Source organism: Herpailurus yagouaroundi, unplaced genomic scaffold (genome assembly GCF_014898765.1).
Source record: "Herpailurus yagouaroundi ecotype Mexico unplaced genomic scaffold, PumYag 194, whole genome shotgun sequence".
Classification (NCBI taxonomy): domain Eukaryota; kingdom Metazoa; phylum Chordata; class Mammalia; order Carnivora; family Felidae; genus Herpailurus; species Herpailurus yagouaroundi.
The window spans coordinates 2645119-2664426 of record NW_024412425.1 but is presented as its reverse complement, the minus strand read 5'-3'; the positions used below and the strand labels follow the sequence as shown (position 1 = coordinate 2664426).

Sequence of the window (19308 nt, the reverse complement as noted above, 5' to 3'; positions counted from 1 at the left end):
TGTTAAAAAAAAGAAAGAAAAGGGTGGCTGGGTGGCTCAGTTGGTTGAGCATCCAACTCTTGATTTCAGCTCAGGTCATGATCCCAGGGTTGTGGGACTGAGCCCCATGTTGGGCTCTGAACTGAGTGTGGGGCCTGCTCAAGAGTCTCTCTCTCCCTCTGCCCTTCTCCCCTGCTCCCGCGCTCTCTAAAATAAAAAAGGGAGGGGCGCCTGGGTGGCGCAGTCGGTTAAGCATCCGACTTCAGCCAGGTCACGATCTCGCGGTCCGTGAGTTCGAGCCCTGCGTCAGGCTCTGGGCTGATGGCTCAGAGCCTGGAGCCTGTTTCCGATTCTGTGTCTCCCTCTCTCTCTGCCCCTCCCCCGTTCATGCTCTGTCTCTCTCTGTCCCAAAAATAAATAAACGTTGAAAAAAAATTTTTTTAAAAATAAAATAAAATAAAATAAAATAAAAAAGGGAAAAAAAGATTAAAAACAAACAAGAAAAGAACAGGTGTTGGTGAAAATGTGGGGAAACTGGAACCCTTGGCACTGTTGGTGAGAACGTAAAATGGGAGAGCCTCTGTGGAAAACAGTATAACAGTTCCTCAAAAATTAAAAATAAAATTACCATAAGATCCAGCAATTCCACTTCTCAGTATATACCCAAAAGAATTGAAAGCAAGGTTTCAAACAGGTATTTTTACCCATATGTTCATAGGAGCATTATTTACAATAGCCAAAAGATGGAAGCAACCAAAACATATGTCATTAAATGGATAAACAAAATGTGATATATACATACAATAGAATATTATTTCACTTTTAAAAAGGAAGAAATTGTGGGGCACCTGGGTGGCTCAGTTAGTTAAGCATCAGACTCTTGATTTTGGGCTCAGGTCATGATCTTATGGTTCATGAGTTCAAGTCCCGTGTTGGGCTCTGTGCTGACAGCATGGAGCCTGCTTGGGATTCTCTCTCCTTCTCTGCCCCTCCCTGGCTTGCTCGCTCTCTCTCTTTCTCTCTCAAAATAAATAAGCAAACATTAAAGAAAAAGGAAATTGTGACACACGCTACAAGATGAATGAACTTTGATTACCCCTTGTGAAATAAGCCAGTCAAAAGAAGACAAACGCTGTATGATTCTACTTATATAAGGTACTTACAGCAGTGCAAGTCACAGAGAGAAGGTGGAATGATGGTTATTGAGACTGGGGAAAGGGAGAATGGAGAATTACTGTTTAATGTGTATAGTTTCAGAGTTCTATGGCAAGATGCTGGTGACGGTAGCACAACACTATGAAAGTACTTAATGATAGTGAATAGACAGTACTTTAAAAACAGTTAAGAGTAAATTTTGTTATATGTGTCTTACCATAATTAAAATAATTTTGGAGACAAAAGAATAAAATCCTGAATAAGGAAGAGACCTTATAGATAAGTAAAAAGAACTATGGTCCATTAAAAGCAGACAAATGATGTGAAGAGACAATTTTAAAAATAACTGGGTACTAAAGGCATGTAACAAAATCCATCTCATGTGTTCAAAGAAAATTAAGAAAACACATTATGATATTATATTTAATCTACCACATTACCAAAAGGTGTAGATGCATCCTTTCTCATTCAGAGGGAGTGTATATGGGTATAAAATTAGAGCAACATGGTAGTGAGTAACTAGATCCTTTAACAGTACACAGGATCCCTGTCCAGCAATACAGCAGGCTAGTTAAAATGACAAACCAGACATATTAAAACAAACAAACTTAAGATGTTGTGTAAAAGAGAGAAAATATCTTTTTAGATGTGTTGCAAATCTGGCAAAAAATTAAGGTAAACTCCCAGAGGTCAAAAAGACTTCAAAAGTTACTTTTGAGTCAGTAAGGGGCAACTGTTTAACCTGGATCAGTTTAAAGCATCAGTTTAACCTGGATGAGAAAGAAGGTCATAGGTACATCTAACTGGAGTTTTAGGAAAAGAAAATACAGTGAATAGGGGAGTAATAATATGTGAAGAAATAACCATTGATCATTACCCAGAAACTGTTAAGACCAGAATGGTCAGATACAAGAATCATAATAAATCTTAAGTAGAGCAATTAAAATGAAATATGGGGCACCTGGGTGGCTCAGTTGGTTGAGCCTCCAACCTCACCCCAGGTCATGATCTCATGGTTCACAAGTTCAAGCCCCACGTCAGGCTCTGTGCTAACAGCTCAGAGCCTGGTGCCTGCTTTGGATTCTATGTCTCCCTTTCTCTCTGCCCCTCCCCTGCTGACACTCTGTCTCTCTCTGTCTCAAAAATAAGTAAAAACATTAAAAAAAATTTTTTTTAATGAAATCTACATTTAGGGGTGCCTGGGTAGCTCATTCAGTTAAGCATCTGACTTTTGCTCAGGTCATGATCTCACTGTTTATGAGTTGGAGCCCCACACAGGGCTTCGCACTGACAGTGCAAAGCCAGCTTGGGATTCTTTCTCTCTCCCTCTCTCTCTTCCCCTGCCCCCACTCTCTCTTTCTCTCAAAACAAATAAATAAACTTAAAAAAATTACATTTGGATACACCACAGTGAAAATATACAGTAACATGAACAAAGAGAAGGAAGTTTTTAAAAGAAGCAAGGAAGAAAATATTAACGAGAACTGACTTCTCAATAGTAACAATAGAAGCCAGAAAAGTATACAGTGTTATCTTTAAGGTGCTGAGAAAAATAACTGTCAATTTATGAATGCATATATAAAAAGATTCTTACATGCATGATATCAAAATAAATATACAAAACAAATGAATAAATAACAAAATAGTTTATATAGTATATTTATTGATAAAGGATTTGACACAGGTAAAAGTTCTGGTATATAGAGAAGAATGGTGAATGAAGAAAATGAAATGTAGGTAAATCTAAACAACACTAAAACTAATGGTCTACTTTTGTAACTTCATAAAACAAAATAACCATTTATGAGATTAAAAGAAATAAGAACTGAAATGAGAGTAAGTGAAGTTAAAACATTCTAAGGTTCTTATATTTTTAAGGGAGGAAAAAATTAAGGTAAAGAATGATTTTAGACTTTGTTAAGATGATTATAGAGTTAAAATTTTTTAAAGATTTTATTTTTAAGTAATTGCTAACCCAATGTGGGGCTCTAACTTACAACTCCAAGATCAAGATTGAAGGCTCTGCTCACTGAGCTAGCCAGGTGTCCCATAAATGTTAAATTTTCTAAGCTAATCAATACAAGAAAAAAAATAGACTGTATAACTTTCAAATTAGCAGATGGAGAAAAAGTCAAGAAACAAGAAAAAAATGGAAAAAGAATTTATAAAAGAAAATAAGATGGTAGAAATAAGTCCAATTCTATTAGTAATACCAAAACATGTAATTGACTGCCATCATTTAGTTAAAACACAGATTATCATAGAATAAAAAACTGTTTAGCTATATATACTGTTTACAAGAGAAACACAGAAAATAAGAGAATAAAGGGATAGAAAAACTACATCAAGTATTAACAAAAGAAGACTAATATAGCTACACTAATATCAAGCAAAATAATTAAGAGAAAAATCATCCTAGATTTAAAAAGGGTAACAATAATATATGGAAGAATTTACCAGAAAGATAGAACAATCCAAAAACATATGACCTAATAAAATATTTTCAAAACAGAAATAACCAATTGTCAGAATTCTTAAAAAAGTATATATTCATCATCAGAATTTTTAAAATAATTTTTTAATGTTTATTTATTTATTTTGAGAGAGAGAGAGAGAGAGAGAGAGAGAGTGCGTATGTGCATGGTGAAGAGCCAGAGAGAAGGGGAGAGAGACAGAATCCAAAGCAGGCTCCACAGGGTCACTGCACAGAGCCTGAGACATGGGGCTTGAACCCATGAAACCATGAAATCATGACCTCAGTAAGAAATCAAGAGTTGGACGCTCAACCAGCTGAGCCATCCAGGTGCCCCTCAGAGATTTTTTTTTAAATCAATAAAGACACAGAAGATTTGATCAGCAAAATTAATGAGCTTAATCCAATGAACATATATCAAATGCTGTACACTCCACAACCAGAAACAGGGAATATTTTTTAGGACACAACAACCACTTAACCACTAAGACATAAAATAAGTTTTCAAAGAATTTGAATTAAATAGACCATGTTCTCTAACCACAATGCAATTAAAAAATTTTTAATTTGGAACTTAAAAATTCCACTTAATTCATGGGTCCAGAAGAAATCAATGGAAATTAGAAAATGATTAGATATACATGACAACAAAAAGATGACATATCAAAACATGTGGAATATATCCCTAATATAGTCTTAAGTGCTTATAACAGAAAAAAGAAAGCCTCAAAAATAATGAATTATCTAACTTTAAAACTTAAGAAAAGAAGGGCACCTGGGTGGCTTAATTCATTAAGCATCCAACTTAAGCTCGGGTCATGATCTAGTAGTTTATGAGTTCAAGCCCCGCATCTAGCTCTATGCTGACAGCTCAGAGCCTGGAGCCTGCTTCAGATTCTGTGTGTCTTTCTCTCTCTGCCCCTCCCCTACTTGTGCTCTGTCTCTCAAAAATAAATAATAAACACTAAAAAAATTTTTGAAAAAACCCAAAACTTAAAAAAAGAGAACAGCATAAATAAATGCAGGAGGAATTAAATAATAAAGAGGAGGAATACATGAAATTTTTAAAAAGATAAATTAGAGAGCATCAGTGAAGAGAAAAATGACTGAAAATACTAAAAAAAAATGATAAATCCATGGAAAAATTTGTTTCTCCCTTTTTGGGAGGAAAAAGGTCATAGTTACATATACTACCAACTTTAGATAAGAGAAGATAATGGGCAACTTTAATAAATTTGAAAATTTACATAGGACATAAAAATTCTCAGGAAAAAATGCTATAGCTTCATTACTATAGGAGAAACAGAATCTTAGAACAAACTGAATTAGTTCTTTTCACAAGAAATTCTTTTTACAAGAAAATCACAGGACAAGATGAACAAAGTTCTACCAAACATTCAAAAAACAAAGAATTTTGATTTTACACAAATTATTCTAAGGAAGAAAAAGAGGAATACTCACCAATAAATTTTATGAGACTAGTATCTTGATTCTAAAATCTGACAAGAAGAGTTCATGAAGGAAAAACTGAAGGTCAACTTCACTGATTAACATAGATGCAAAAAATACTAAATATATTGGCAAAGAGCAAGTAGCCATGAATGAAAAAGCTGTAAAAATGGATTGGTATCAGGACTACAAAGTTGGTTCAACATTAAAAATGTAATATGTAATTCACCACATTAACAGATAAAAAACTAAAAACCATCTAATCATCTATGGATAAAGAAAAACATTTATTGAAACTCAAAAGCTTTCCACAATGAAACTCTAGCAAACAGGAACAAAAAGGTATCTATCAAAAACCTTTAAACATCAGAATTATTAATAACAAAATATGAAAGCACTCTCATTAAGACCAAAGGGGAAAAGAATGCCTGCTATCATCACACAACAAAAAGAAATAAAAGGCATCCAAATAGGCAAGGAAGAAGTCAAATTTTCACTATTTGTAGATGACATGATATTCTATATAGAAAATCCAAAAGACTCCACCAAAAAATTGCTAGAACTGATACATGAATTCAGTAAAGTTGCAGAATACAAAATCAATGTACAAAAATCTGTTGCATTTCATACACCAATTATGAAGCAGCAGAAAGAGAAATTAAGAAAACAATCCAATTACAACTGTACCAAAACCAGTAAGATACATCGGAATAAACCTAAGCGAAGAGGTAAAAGACCTATATTCTGAAAACTATAAAACACTGATGAAAGAAACTAAAGATGACATAAAGAAACGGAAAGATATTCCATGCTCATGACTGGAAGAACAAATACTGTTTAAGTGTCTGTACTACCCAAAGCAATCTAAACATTTAATGCAATCCGTAGCAAAATACCAACAACATTTTTCACAGAAGAAGAGCAGATAATCCTAAAATTTGTATATGGAACCAGAAAAGACCCCAAATAGCAAAAGCAACTTTGAAAAAGCAAAGCAGAGCTGAAGGCATCATAATTCCAGACTTAAGTTACATTACAAAGCTGTAATAATAAAAACAGTATATGGTGCCAGGGGTGCCTGGCTGGCTCAGTTGGTGGAGCCAACTGACTCTTGATCTTGGGGTTGTGAGTTTGAGCTCCACATGTGGTGTAGAGATTACTTAAAAATAAAATCTTAAAAAAAAAAACAGTATGGTACTGGCACAAAAATAGACATATAGATCAACAGAATAGAATAGAAAACCCAGAAATAAACCAATAATTATATGGTTATCTAATCTTCAACACAATAGGAAAGCATACCCAATGGAAAAGATAGTCACCTCAAAAAATGGTGTTGGGAAAACTGGACAGCAACATGCAAAAGAATGAAACTGGACCACTTTATTACACCATACACAAAAATATTTGCAAATAACATATCTGATAAAGGGTTACTATCTAAAATTATATATAAAGGACTTATACAACTCAATAGCCAACCCCCAAATAATCCATTTAAAAAATGGGCAGAAGACATAAACAGACATTTCTCCAAAGAACATATACAGGTGGCCAACAGACACATAAAAACATGCTCATCATCACTCATGATCAGGGAAATGCAATGGAAACTACAATGAGATATCACTTCTTACACCTGTCAGGATGACTAAAATCAACAGTACAAGAAACAACAGGTGTTGGCAAAGATGTGGAGAAAAAGGATACCTCATGCACTGTTGGGAATGCACACTGTTGCAGCTACTGTGGAAAACAGTATGGAGCTTCCTCAAAAAGTTAAATATAGAACTACTTTATGGTCCAGCAATTGCATTACTGGGTGTTTACCAAGAATACAAAAACACTAATTCAAAAGGATACATGCACCCCTATGTTTACAGCAGCATTATTCACAATAACCAAATTATGGAAGCAGCCCAAATGTTCATTGATTGATGAAATGGATAAAGACAATGTGGTATATATATACAATGGAATATTATTCAGTCATAAAAAAGAATGAAATCTTACCATTTGCAATGACATGGATAGAGTTAGACAGTTTTATGCTAAGTGGAATAAGTCAGACAAAGACAAATACCATATAATTCATTCATGTGGAATTTAAGAAACCAAGCAAAGAGGGAAAAAGAAAAAGAGACAAACCAAGAAATAGACTTAAATACAGAGAACTGATGGTTACTGGGGGTAAGGGGGGGTTGGAGGATGGGTTAAATAGGTGATGGGGATTAAACAGTGCACTGTGATGAGCACCGGGTGATGTATGAAATTTTTGAATCATTATACTGTACACCTGAAACTAATACAACATGATATGTTAACTAACTAGAATTAAAATAAAAACTTTTTAAAAAGAATGCCTGCTATCACTACTTTAGTTCATACTGTACTGGAGATCTAAGATAGGGCAATAGGAAAAAGAAATTAAAGCTATAAGAATTTAAAATGATTCACAGATAGCCTGCCCATAGAAAAAAATCCAAAGAAATCTAAAAACTATTAGCATTAATGAGAAAGCTTGGCAGCATTGCTGGATATAAGGTCAATGTATAAAAGTTAAGTTCATTTTAAAACATGAGCAACAATAAATATATATATATATATATATTATTTTAACATAGTAACAAAACTAAGATGCCTAGGAATTATTCTAACGGAAGATATGCATGGCCTTTATGAAGAAAATTATAAAACATACCAAAGGAAAATTTAAAACCTAAATAAATGGAGAGATAAACTACAGAATAAAAAATTTACAAATAGAAAAATTTACAAAACTGATATAGAGTATAAGTAAAATTTCAATCAAAAGCCAATCACTTTTTTTGTTGTTTTCTGGTGGAAATTGACAAGTTGGCTCTAAACTATTCAGATGGCCAATGGGAAAAGAAGAAATTCTGAAGAACATAAAACAAGGTGTAGGGGACTTGCCCTAACAGATATCCTGTTCTTTTTTTTTTTTTTTAATGTTTATTTATTTATTTTGAGAGAGAGGGAGAGTGTACATGAGTAGGGGAGGGACAGAGAGAGAGAGAGAGAGAGAGAGAGAGAGAGAGAGAGAATCCCAAGCAGACTCCATGCTCAGCATAGAGCCAGACATGGGGCTCCATCCCACGAATTGTAAGATCACCACTTGAGCTGAAATCAAGAGTCAGACGCTTAGCTGACTGAGCCATGCAGGTGCTCCAGATATCCCATCTTATAATAAAGTATTTTAATTAAGAAAGTGTGGTACTGGCATAAAGAAACAGAGATCAATGAAATGGAATAGAGCTCAAAATCAGACCCATAAATATACTATAATCCGATACATTAAGATGCTTAGTCAGTTAAGCATTTGATTCTTGATTTTGACTCAAGTCATGTAACATTCTGAACAATGATCAAAGAGAGCTCATTTCTTCAATAACTCTAGGACATTTGGTTTTCCACTAAGGCACAGAAATTAAATTCTTACTTCAATCTCAAAAATCAATTTCAATTGATTCAAGCCCTAAATATGAAAGGAAAATCTTTAGCAGACAATTTGAGAATATCTATATGATTTTAGAATACAAAGTTTACTTAAAACAAAATACCAAAATCAAAAATATAAACTACAAGCATATATATAAAAGACAACCTTCCCCAAAATGAGCAAAAGACTTGAGCAGGCACCTCACAAAAGTGGAAATCCAAATCCAAAAGATGCCCAATTTATTTTGTAATCAAAGAAATTCAGATGGCAAGTATAGCAGATAATATTTCACACTCATCAAATTGGCAAAAAAATTTTTAATTGGTCAATTTTGAGTATAGAGCAGTGAGTACTCTCACACACAACTATGAGAAATGTAAATTAATACAAGCACTTTGGAAAGTAAATAGCATTATTTAGTAAATTCCTGGCTATGTTCTCTATACAAACTCCAGCATTTGTACACCCATAGTCACGTATAAGGTTCACAGCAGTTAACATTTATAATAGCACAAAATGAAAACAACTCAAATGACCTTCAATGGATAAATTATGGTTTACATGGTGGAATACATTACATTTGAGCAGACAAAAATTCAGGAAACCATAGCTACTAAAATTAACACAGATAAATCTCAGGAATATAATTTTGAGTTTAAAAAAAGTCAGAATTACATGCATAATGTATTTCCACATGTAAAAAGTTGAAAACACAAAAATATAATATTTTGTTTAGGAGTATATGGTATACTAAAGAAAAGGCAAGAATGGGGCGCCTGGGTGGCTTAGTCAGTTAAGTGTCCAATTCTTGATTTCGACTCAAGTCATGATCTCACAGTTGTGAAATCAAGCCCTGAATAGTGCTCAAGCTGGGCATGGAGCCTGCTTAAAATTCTCTCTCTCGCTCTCCCTCTGCCCCTCTCCCATGCTCTGTCTCAATCTCTCTCTCTCTTTCAAAAAAAAAAAAGAAGAAGAAGAAAAGAAAAAGAAAGAAAGAAAATGCAAGAAAAGATAACAAAATTGTAGAAAAATGGTTTCTCCAGTGAGGGTTGGGGATGGATCATAGGTGGAGAATAGTATACCATTAGGCAGGGGCCCTCATGAGTCTATAATAACATTGACAATTTTCTATTTCTTTTTTTTTTTTAAGATTTTATTTTTTTTTTACTGAGCCAGTCAGGTGCCCCAACAATTTTCTATTTCTTAAGCTAAGAAGTATGTACCTGGGTTTTTGTTCTATTAATATTTAAGCTATATACATATATTAATATACATTCCTGTGTGATTTATTTAATAATAATTAATAAATAAAATTTAACCATATATTCCTTGAAACTACAGTTCCACATCAAATATTTTTCTTAAAAAAATGAACAAGGACATAAAAGATTGGAGAGAGGTAGCGGGTGGGGGGTGAGTTGGGGAGTGGTAGTGACAAGAGATGTTTACAATGTCCCTAATTTTCTTTTGAACTTTAGTCCTCCATTTTACCTTAATGCTTCCTATGTCTATCTAAAAATCCTTCCTTTTTTTTTTTTAAGTTTTTATTTATTTAATTTAAGAGAGACGGAGACAGTGTGAGCAGGGGAGGGACAGAGAGAGAGAGAGGGAGAGAATCCTAAGCAGGTTCCTCACTGCTAGCACAGAGCCTGATGTGGGGCTCAAACCCACAAAACCAAGAGATCATGACCCCAGCCAAAACCAATAGCTGGAAGCTTAACAGACTGAGCCACCCAGGTGCCCCTAAAAATCTTCCTATGCCACAACCCTAAACTCTTTAGTCTCTTCTCTCTGAAATGGTTTCTAGCTTCTGACCTGTGTTTTTGTTGTTGTTTTTTTTAATTTGTTTTTATTTCTATTTCTATTTTTTATTTTTTGAGAGTCAGAGACAGAGCACAAGTGGGGTTGGGGCAGAGAGAGAGAGAGATAGAATCCGAAGCAGGCTCCAGGTTCTGAGCTGTCAGCACAGAGCCCAAGGCGGGGCTTGAACTCCCTGGCTGTGAGATTATGACCTGAGCCAAAGTTGGCTGCTTAACCAAATGAGCCACCCAGGTGTTCCTGACCTGTGTTTTTGTTAGAGACCATCATCTTCTCAGTTACCCAGGTTCCTTGGCCTCTCACCTTTTTGTCTGATCGTCCTTATACCAGCTTTCTTTTCAAATATGCTATTTATAGTTAATACTGTATCTCTGCTACTAGTCTATCAATTGTTTGATTACTTATACAAATATGTAGCGCTCTAACATCTTGCATGTACTTTGTTTAAAAATTCAGTAAATGTTGGAGCACCTGGGTGACTCGGTCGGTTAAGCATCTGACTTCAGCTCAGGTCATGATCTCACGGTCTGTGAGTTCCAGCCCTGTGTCAGGCTCTGTGGTGATAGCTCACAGCCTGAAGGCTGCTTCAGATTCTGTGTTTCCATCTCTCTCTGCCCCTCCCCCCCCTCAAAATAAACAGTAAAAAAAATTTTTAATTCAATAAATGTTGATGAAACAATGAATGAACTGCCACTGAGAGAAAAATGAGGCATTTGGAGATTCACTACTACTACAGCAATAGCAAGTAACAGCCTTTGAGTTCACAGTATGAGACAGGAACTCTTCAAGTACTTTAAAAGAATTATCCTATTTTATAGAAAGGTTAAGTAACTTGCCCAAAATTTTACTGCCTGTAAGTGTCAAGATCTGAACATGGCACTTGAGTTACAGGTGTCTGTAAAGTTCAAAAGCTTATCAGGTTAGGAAAAGATTTTTTGAAGACTGGAAGAGTTCTTAGAAAGGAGAGAGCAAAGTATTAAAGGAGAGAGAGTTAAGAATAACAAATTCGGGGGGTGCCTGGCTCAGTTGGTTAAACATCAACTCTTGATTTTGGCTCAGGCCATGATCTCACAGTTTGTGAGATCAAGCCCTGTGTCAGGCTCTGCGCTGACAACAGGGTGGAGCCAGTTGGGATTCTCTCTCCCTCTCTCTGCCCACTGCGCCCCCCCCCCCACCCCGGGTCTTGCTCTCTCTCTCCCTCTCAAAATAAATAAACATTAAAAGGAAGAAAAACAAATTTGTGAGAATGCTCTAAAAGGTCCCAGTGTCTAGTAAAACCTAGAACATCCAAGAACACGCCACCAAAGAAGAGTGAAGGGGTGACACCTCTATGTCCAGCAGAGCTGTCATCTGCAGAGGTTTTTGCCTGCCTATTTCTATTTCCTCTTCACTCACCTGAGCACAAGCCTTTGGCCAGCTCTCTCGTCACCATCCAGGGTTCTTTCCCTTGTTCCAATAATAATATCACACTTGGCTTAGAAAAGCAAAGTCCTGCATATATGAAAAGAAACAATTTGGTCATGCTGTGATATCCCAGAACTCATAACCAATCCTTTGATTAACGGGGAAGAGGGAGCTTACAGTAAGTTGGAGACAAATGTGTAAAGACATGTGTTCAAAGTACAGGAAAGCTAAAGCTTCCAACACAGATTAATAATAGACCCATCCACTGGCAACTCCACAAATATTAAACCATTACTTTGGCACAGCAACAGATATTCTGCCAAGCACTGAGGATGCTATCCAAAGATTCATAATGGTGGTAGCAAAGAGGGCCTTATGAGTAGAAACTCAATTTTGGAAGAAATATTCTTACCTAGGGACACTAAGATCCTATAATTCTCCAACATCACATTACTGTACAGATGCCTTTGAGAAGAATTTAGACAATCCCACTCTTCTCTGGAGAAGTCTACAGCCACATCTCTGAAGGTCACCAACTCCTGAAATGAAATCAAAAAATGAAGTGAAATAAGTTCATCTGTTAACATACTCACTTTATTTGTTCTGCCCCAAGCATACTGGGCTCTCCTTTATATTACATCCTCAACTATATGTCAAGCATGTTCCCCCTCAGGCCTTTTGTACTTCTCAGATCGTTCTGTATAAAAATAGCAAACTCTTACCCCTGTTCCCCATTTCCTAGCCCTCCTTTATTGTTCTCCATGGCACTTAATTATTTTGTTATTGTCTGCCCCAACCTCCACTGATATGTGAAGTCCATAAGGGTAGAATACATTTTTGCTTTGCTCACTGCTATATCCCTAGTTATAGAAGAGTATTTGGCACACATGAGGCATTCAAATATTTGCTGGATAAATTGAATTAATGAAAGAATGGTTTGAAAAGTTGAAGAAACTATGAAAGGATCAAAAATGAGACCAGAAAGTGCTTGCTATATCTCTGAAAATTGTGCTAGACCAAGCAGAGAAAATCACCAGTTCCATTAAAATTCAAATACTTTGGGGTGCCTGGGTGGCTCAGTCAGTTAGGTGTCTGACTTCGGCTCAGGTCATGATCTCACAGTTCATGAGTTTGAGCCCTGCATTGGGTTCTGTGCTGACAGCTCAGAGCCTGGAGCTTGCTTCGGATTCTGTGTCTCCCTCTCTCTCTGCCCCTCCCCTGCTCACACTCTGTCCCTCTCTCAAAAATACATAAACATTAAAAAAAAATTTCTTTTATCGAAGGAAACAATCAGCAAAACTAAAAGGCAACCAATAGAATGGGAGAAGATATTTGCAAACGACATATCAGATAAAGGGTTAGTACCCAAAATCTATAAAGAACTTATCAAACTCAACATCCAAAAAACAAATAATCCAGTGAAGAAATGGGCAGAAGACATGAATAGGCACTTCTCCAAAGAAGACATCCAGATGGCCAACCAACACATGAAAAAATGCTCAACATCACTCATCATCAGGGAAATACAGAACAAAACCACAATGGGATACCACCTCACACCTGTCAGAATGGCTAACATTAACAACTCAGGCAACAACAGATCTTGGCGAGGATGTGGAGAAAGAGGATCTCTTTTGCATTGCTGGTGGGAATGCAAGCTGGTGCAGCCACTCTGGAAAACAGTATGGAGGTTCCTCAAAAAATTAAAAATAGAACTACCCTACAATTGCTCTACTAGGTATTTATCCAAGGGATACAGGTATGCTGTTTCAAAGGGGCACATGCACCCCAATGTTTATAGTAGCACTAACGACAATAGCCAAAGTATGGAAAGAGGCCAAATGCTCATTGATGGATGAATGGATAAAGAAGATGTGGTATATATATACAATGGAGTATTACTCGGCAATCAAAAAGAATGAAATCTTGCCATGTGCAACTATGTGGATGGGACTAGAGGGTATTATGCTAAGTGAAATTAGACAGTCAGAGAAAGACAAATATCATATGACTTCACTCATATAAAGACTTTAAGATACAAAACAGATGAACATAATGGAAGGGAAGCAAAAATTATATAAAAACAGGGAGGGGGACAAAACATAAGAGACTCTTAAATATGGAGAACAAACAGAGGGTTATTGGAGGGGTTGTGGGAGGGGGGATGGATTAAATGGGTCAGGGGCATTAAGGAATCTACTCCTGAAATCATTGTTGCACTATATGCTAACTAATTTGGATATAAATTAAAAAAATAAAATTAAAGAAAAATTTTAATTCAAATACTTTAATCCAGAGTACTTAAAATTTTGTGCAAAGAAATGGGTGTTCTGCTTATAATACTGGTTCTACTTACAGGGCCTGGGCAAAGTTCTTAAAAACTTGGGCTATGCTGTGATTAAGCTGGATTCTGGATTTCTAGATGTCTATAATGTGACCACCTGCTGATGAAAACTAACATATGTATTTGTGTGCATGTATGCATACATTTACATATAGGTAACTATATATTACAAAATTAAAAGAGGGGAATCTGTCAAGGCAAGAAAATATTTATTGGGCATTTGATAAAATTTTGTCATAAACTGTCTCTACAGAATAAAAATTATTGAAGTATTTTACAACACTCAATAAGTTTTTTCTTATTTAATTATATGAAGTAGATTGTGAGTTTCTTCATCTCTGCTCTACCAACAATAACATCCCTCATATGTTACATATATGCTTCCAAAAACATTTTCCTTACCTTATATAAATATATATAATAAATGTATAACTATTTTTAATATATGACATACATGTTTTCAAGGATTCTGTTTTTTATTATTTTTTTATTTCGGAGAGAGGTGGGAGAGAGAGGGAGGGAGGGAGGTGGGGAGAGGGAGAGAGAGAGAGAGAGGGAGAGAAACTTAAGCAGGCTCCACAGTCAGCGTGGAGCCCAACACGGCTCGATCCCACAACCCTGGGATCATGACCTGAGCTGAAATTAATAGACGCTCAACCAACTGAGATACCCAGGAGGTACCCCTCAATGATTCTTTTGATGAAATTTAATGAAAATAATGACAATGTCAATATAATGAGCTTAAAGTATTACTTTCAAATATTTGACCTCTAACAAATGATCTCTTAAAATATTTGACCTCTATATATACAATGGAATATTATTCAGCCATAAAATGGAATGAAATCTTGCCATTTGCAGCAACATGATTGATCTAGAGAGTATAATACTAAGCAAAATAAGCCAGTCAGAGAAAGACAAATACCATATGATTTCACTCATATGTGAAATTTAAGAAACAAAGCAAATGAACAAAGGGAAAAAGACAAACCAGGAAACATTTTATTTTGTTTTATTTTAATCCAAGTTAGTTAACATATAGTATAATAATGATTTCAGGAGTAAAATTCAGTGATTTATCACCTACATATAACACTCAGTGCTCATCCCAACAAATGCCTTCCTTAATCCCCATCACCCATTTAGCCTGTCCCTCCACCCAACACCCCTCCAGCAACCCTCAGTTTGTTCTCTGTATTTAAGAGTCTCTTAAGGAAAAACAGATTCTTAAATATAGAAAACAAAAAGATGGTTACCAGGGGAAAGGTGTGGGAGGTAGGTGAAATAGATGAAGGGGATTAGGAGTGCACTTGTCTTGATGAGCAATGAGTAATGTGCAGAACTGTTGGATCACTATATTGTACACCTGAAACTAAGCACTGGAAGTTAACTACACTGCAATTTAAAAAAATAAATAAATGAAAATAAATAAATTTAACCTCTAACCAAATACGTGTGGTTTCAAAATCCATTCATAATTATAATCAAGTCAGTATGAAGAAAGTCAACAGTTCCCTTCACCTTTTTACCTTCATAGAAACATGGCTCCCACCTGAGAGGACCTACTACTTCCCCTGAAGCCCTGTCATGTGGTGACTGTTTTATCTCCCACACTCCTTGTACCACAGCACCCGGAGACCTCTTTGCTCCTTAAATTTGTTTCTAGACCATTACCCCTCCCACCTACCTAAAAGCCACCTAGTTTTAAACATTCATGAAATCAGACTCTATCATCCCTGTTTTAGTTACCTACCAATTCCTGGTAGATACCAATAGTCTGTCATTCCTTTAACACCTCAGCGCCTGACTCACTGTCACTCTCTCCAGCACTACTCCTATCATATATAATCTTTGGTCATTTCAATATCTATATAAATAATCCTCCCAACATCCAGGGCTCTCAGCTGTGTCGCTTCTCTCCTCCAGTAGTCTTGTCTTCCACACTTGCATAGTCATTCACTTCTATTGCCATGCCCCAGACTTTGTCATTAGAATAAGTAGCAAACCCTCCATAATCTCAACTTTCCTACCCTGACTTCTTCCTCCTATATTCCAACTTTTGCCCTCTAGTACCCCAATTAGGAAAATTCTCTGACCCCACTAGAACCTACAAATCACGTTCTACTTACCGCATTTTCAATGTTTCTCAACCCCACATTCCCTCACTTCCTACCACAACCATTTGTTATGGATATACCCTCAGTTTCCCTGCCCTTAGTCACCTGGTTAAACCACAGCCATCTCTCAGAATACTCTACTTCTGTACCCTGAACAGCTGAACTTTGCTGGAGAAAGTCACACCAATCATGCTATCTGGTCTCACTTTAAATTCATGACACTAACATCAAGTGGACCAAAATGCTACCTATATGATACATTTCTCTAGTCCATTCATTTCCCCACTCTCCTAAATGACCATTACATATGTGTTCCTCTCTCCTCAAGTCTTCAATATCTCCTTCCTCATCCTTACTAATGATCTTGCTGTTTCACTAGAAAAACCGAAAGCCATTCAAAGAGAATTTCCAGAAATTCCTACAACATCTACACATATTTCTGCATCTGTCCTACATACTCTAACTTGCTCCTATTACTACCCTATATGAACAGCCACTCTCCTAATAAAGGCCAACCCTTCCACTTGTCCACTAGACCTCAGCTCCTCTCACCTACTCAAGCAGTGTTCCATCACTCCCCTCTTTGCTTCTCTTCATCTTCAAATTTCCCTTTCTACTGAATCTTGAACATCAGCATACAGATATAAACCCATCTTAAAAAAACCTTGTTGTTGGGGCACCTGGGTGGCTCAATTGGTTGAGTAACCAACTCTTGGTTTTAGCTCAGGTCGTGATCCCATGGTCATGGGATAAAGCCCACACTGCGCTCCATGCTGAACATGAAGTCTGTTTGGGATTCTCTCTCTCCTCTCTCTTAACCCCTCCCCAACTCACTTGCACATGTACACTCTCTCTCTCTCAAATAAACATTAAAAATTACAGTTCAAATTAAAAACCTTGTTGACCAGTTTATCCTTCAGATACCACCCATCTCTCTTACATCCTTACAGCTAAATTATTTGAAAGAGTTGTCTAGGGGCGCCTGGGTGGCGCAGTCGGTTAAGCGTCCAACTTCAGCCAGGTCACGATCTCACCGTCTGTGAGTTCAAGCCCCACGTCGGGCTCTGGGCTGATGGCTCAGAGCCTGGAGCCTGTTTCTGATTCTGTGTCTCCCTCTCTCTCTGCCCCTCCCCCGTTCATGCTCTGTCTCTCTCTGTCCCAAAAATAAATAAACGTTGAAAAAAAAATTAAAAAAAAAATGAAAGAGTTGTCTATATTTTCCATTATTTCTATTCCTGCAAGAGTCACATAATGGGACATGTGTAACAGAATCACTTTGACTGCTTTGTTGAGAATAGACTAAAAGAAGGGTGGAAGCAGACAGAAAAGTTAGAAGACTATAGCAGTAATCTATGTAGGAGATGACAGTTCAGACCAGAATGGAAGCAGCAGTGGTAGTAAAAGTCGTCAACCTCTGGATACATTTTGAACATAGAACAAACAGAACTTCACGATTGGAAGACTTTTAAGTTGAGCATCTGAGATAAGGAAGTATGTGAGAGTTTCCTAATTGGTTTCCCTGTTTCTATCCTTGTTCCATTCGGTTAATTCTCAATAGTAGCCAGAGTGATTTTACTAAATGAGAGTTAGATATGTCACTTCTATGCCCGCAAACTTACAGTGGCTTGTTTCACCAAGTTTGAGACGTTTGAGTTTGACATATCTACTATATAACCAAGTGAAGATACTAAGTCTAGTTGGTTGGATATAGAAGTCTGGATTTCAGGAGAGAGGACTGGGCTGTATATAATTTGGTGGTTGTCAGCATATAGATGGCATTTAAAGCCATAAAACAGACTGAGATCTCCAAAGGAGTGAGTGTAGATACAGAAAAGAAGATAGAGGACCAAAGACTAAGACCTTTTACTTAATAGGTGCTTAATAAAAAAATGTTGAGTGAATGAATGTTTGGACAGAGACTAATGAAGAAGTTGGTCTGTATCTTGGGGAACAGCATTCCAGGCAGAGGAAACAGCAAGCGCCAAGGTCATGAGTTAAGAACGTACTCAGCAAAAAAAAAAAAAAAAAAACAAAAAAAAAAAAAAAAAAGAATGTACTCCGTTCACTACAAGGAAGCTAGCTAGTGTGGCTAGAACTGAGTAGGTGAGTTGCAGAGTGACAAAATGAGGTCAGAAGGATAGTCAGGGACCAGATTATGTATGGTCTTGCAGGCCAAGGCAAGGACTTCAGCATGTATCCTGAATGAGGTGGGAATCAACTGCTGGAGAGTTTTAATAAGTGACATGAGATTAGTTACCCAGTAAAGTGTCAGCATAAGCAAAGTTAATGTCCGCTTTGACATCTGAAGAGCAGGAAAATCATTCAGGAAATAGAAAACACCAACTCACCTGGTACATGGCTTTAAGAAGTCCAACAGCCATTCTTTCCTCTTCTTGGCTCTTCTCTTGGGAAATGGCAGTGTCCTTGGATGACTGAGATGGGGAAAAGAACAAGAAAAGGTAGCGTTTCCCTATAGCATCCGGAATCACCAGCCTAGAATTTTTCGGCTTCTCTTTCTTCTGTTACACCCTTCCTTCCAATAGAAAGAAAGCATACTGGAGACCTAGAAATTTGTTTGCATACAAGTTAACCCATGCCTAAATCACTTCCTTATTATTTTAACAGATTTTCTCGATTTTTACAAATAAAGACTCTGAGGAATGTAATCATTTACATAAAGGCACACAACTAATGACTAACTGTACCAAGATCAAATAAAGGTCTTCTTGACTCCACACTCTCTCTCCTCTCCAACAGACCAGTGGTTCTGAAACTTGGTGGCACACCGGCATCACCTGGCTGGCTTCATAGTCTCAATCAGTCCCCCCACATACTCATTCTTAAAAACTATAGCGCCAACCACCGTCTGCTGACACAGAACAGTCAGCGGCCACGACCGTCACGCTCTCCCAAAGCTTGAAGTCTCAAACAGTAGAGTATCGCAACCGACGTTCACACTCACAACCCAGTCACAAAGAGGCCGAGGGTACTGGAACAAACTGGGGACACAATCCCCCCCCCCCCCCCAGTCTCACTCTGTAGCATCAACTATCGACTCACTCGCACCCACAGTCACAGATACGACGTGCACAGGCACATCGGATGACAG

General features: G+C 36.9%; 1 protein-coding gene across 5 annotated transcripts in view; it reads right to left on the bottom strand.

The window, feature by feature from the left end:
• ZNF570 (zinc finger protein 570) overlaps positions 1-19308 on the bottom strand; it is a 38027-nt gene that overhangs the window by 10151 nt on the left and 8568 nt on the right. For all 5 annotated transcript variants that reach the window (XM_040445712.1, XM_040445715.1, XM_040445711.1 and 2 more), the window contains 3 exons: positions 18548-18631; positions 12151-12277; positions 11730-11825 (listed from right to left, as the gene is read on the bottom strand). In XM_040445712.1, coding sequence (XP_040301646.1) covers positions 11730-11825; positions 12151-12277; positions 18548-18631 — 307 coding nt within the window. The remainder of the gene's footprint in view (positions 1-11729; positions 11826-12150; positions 12278-18547; positions 18632-19308) is intronic.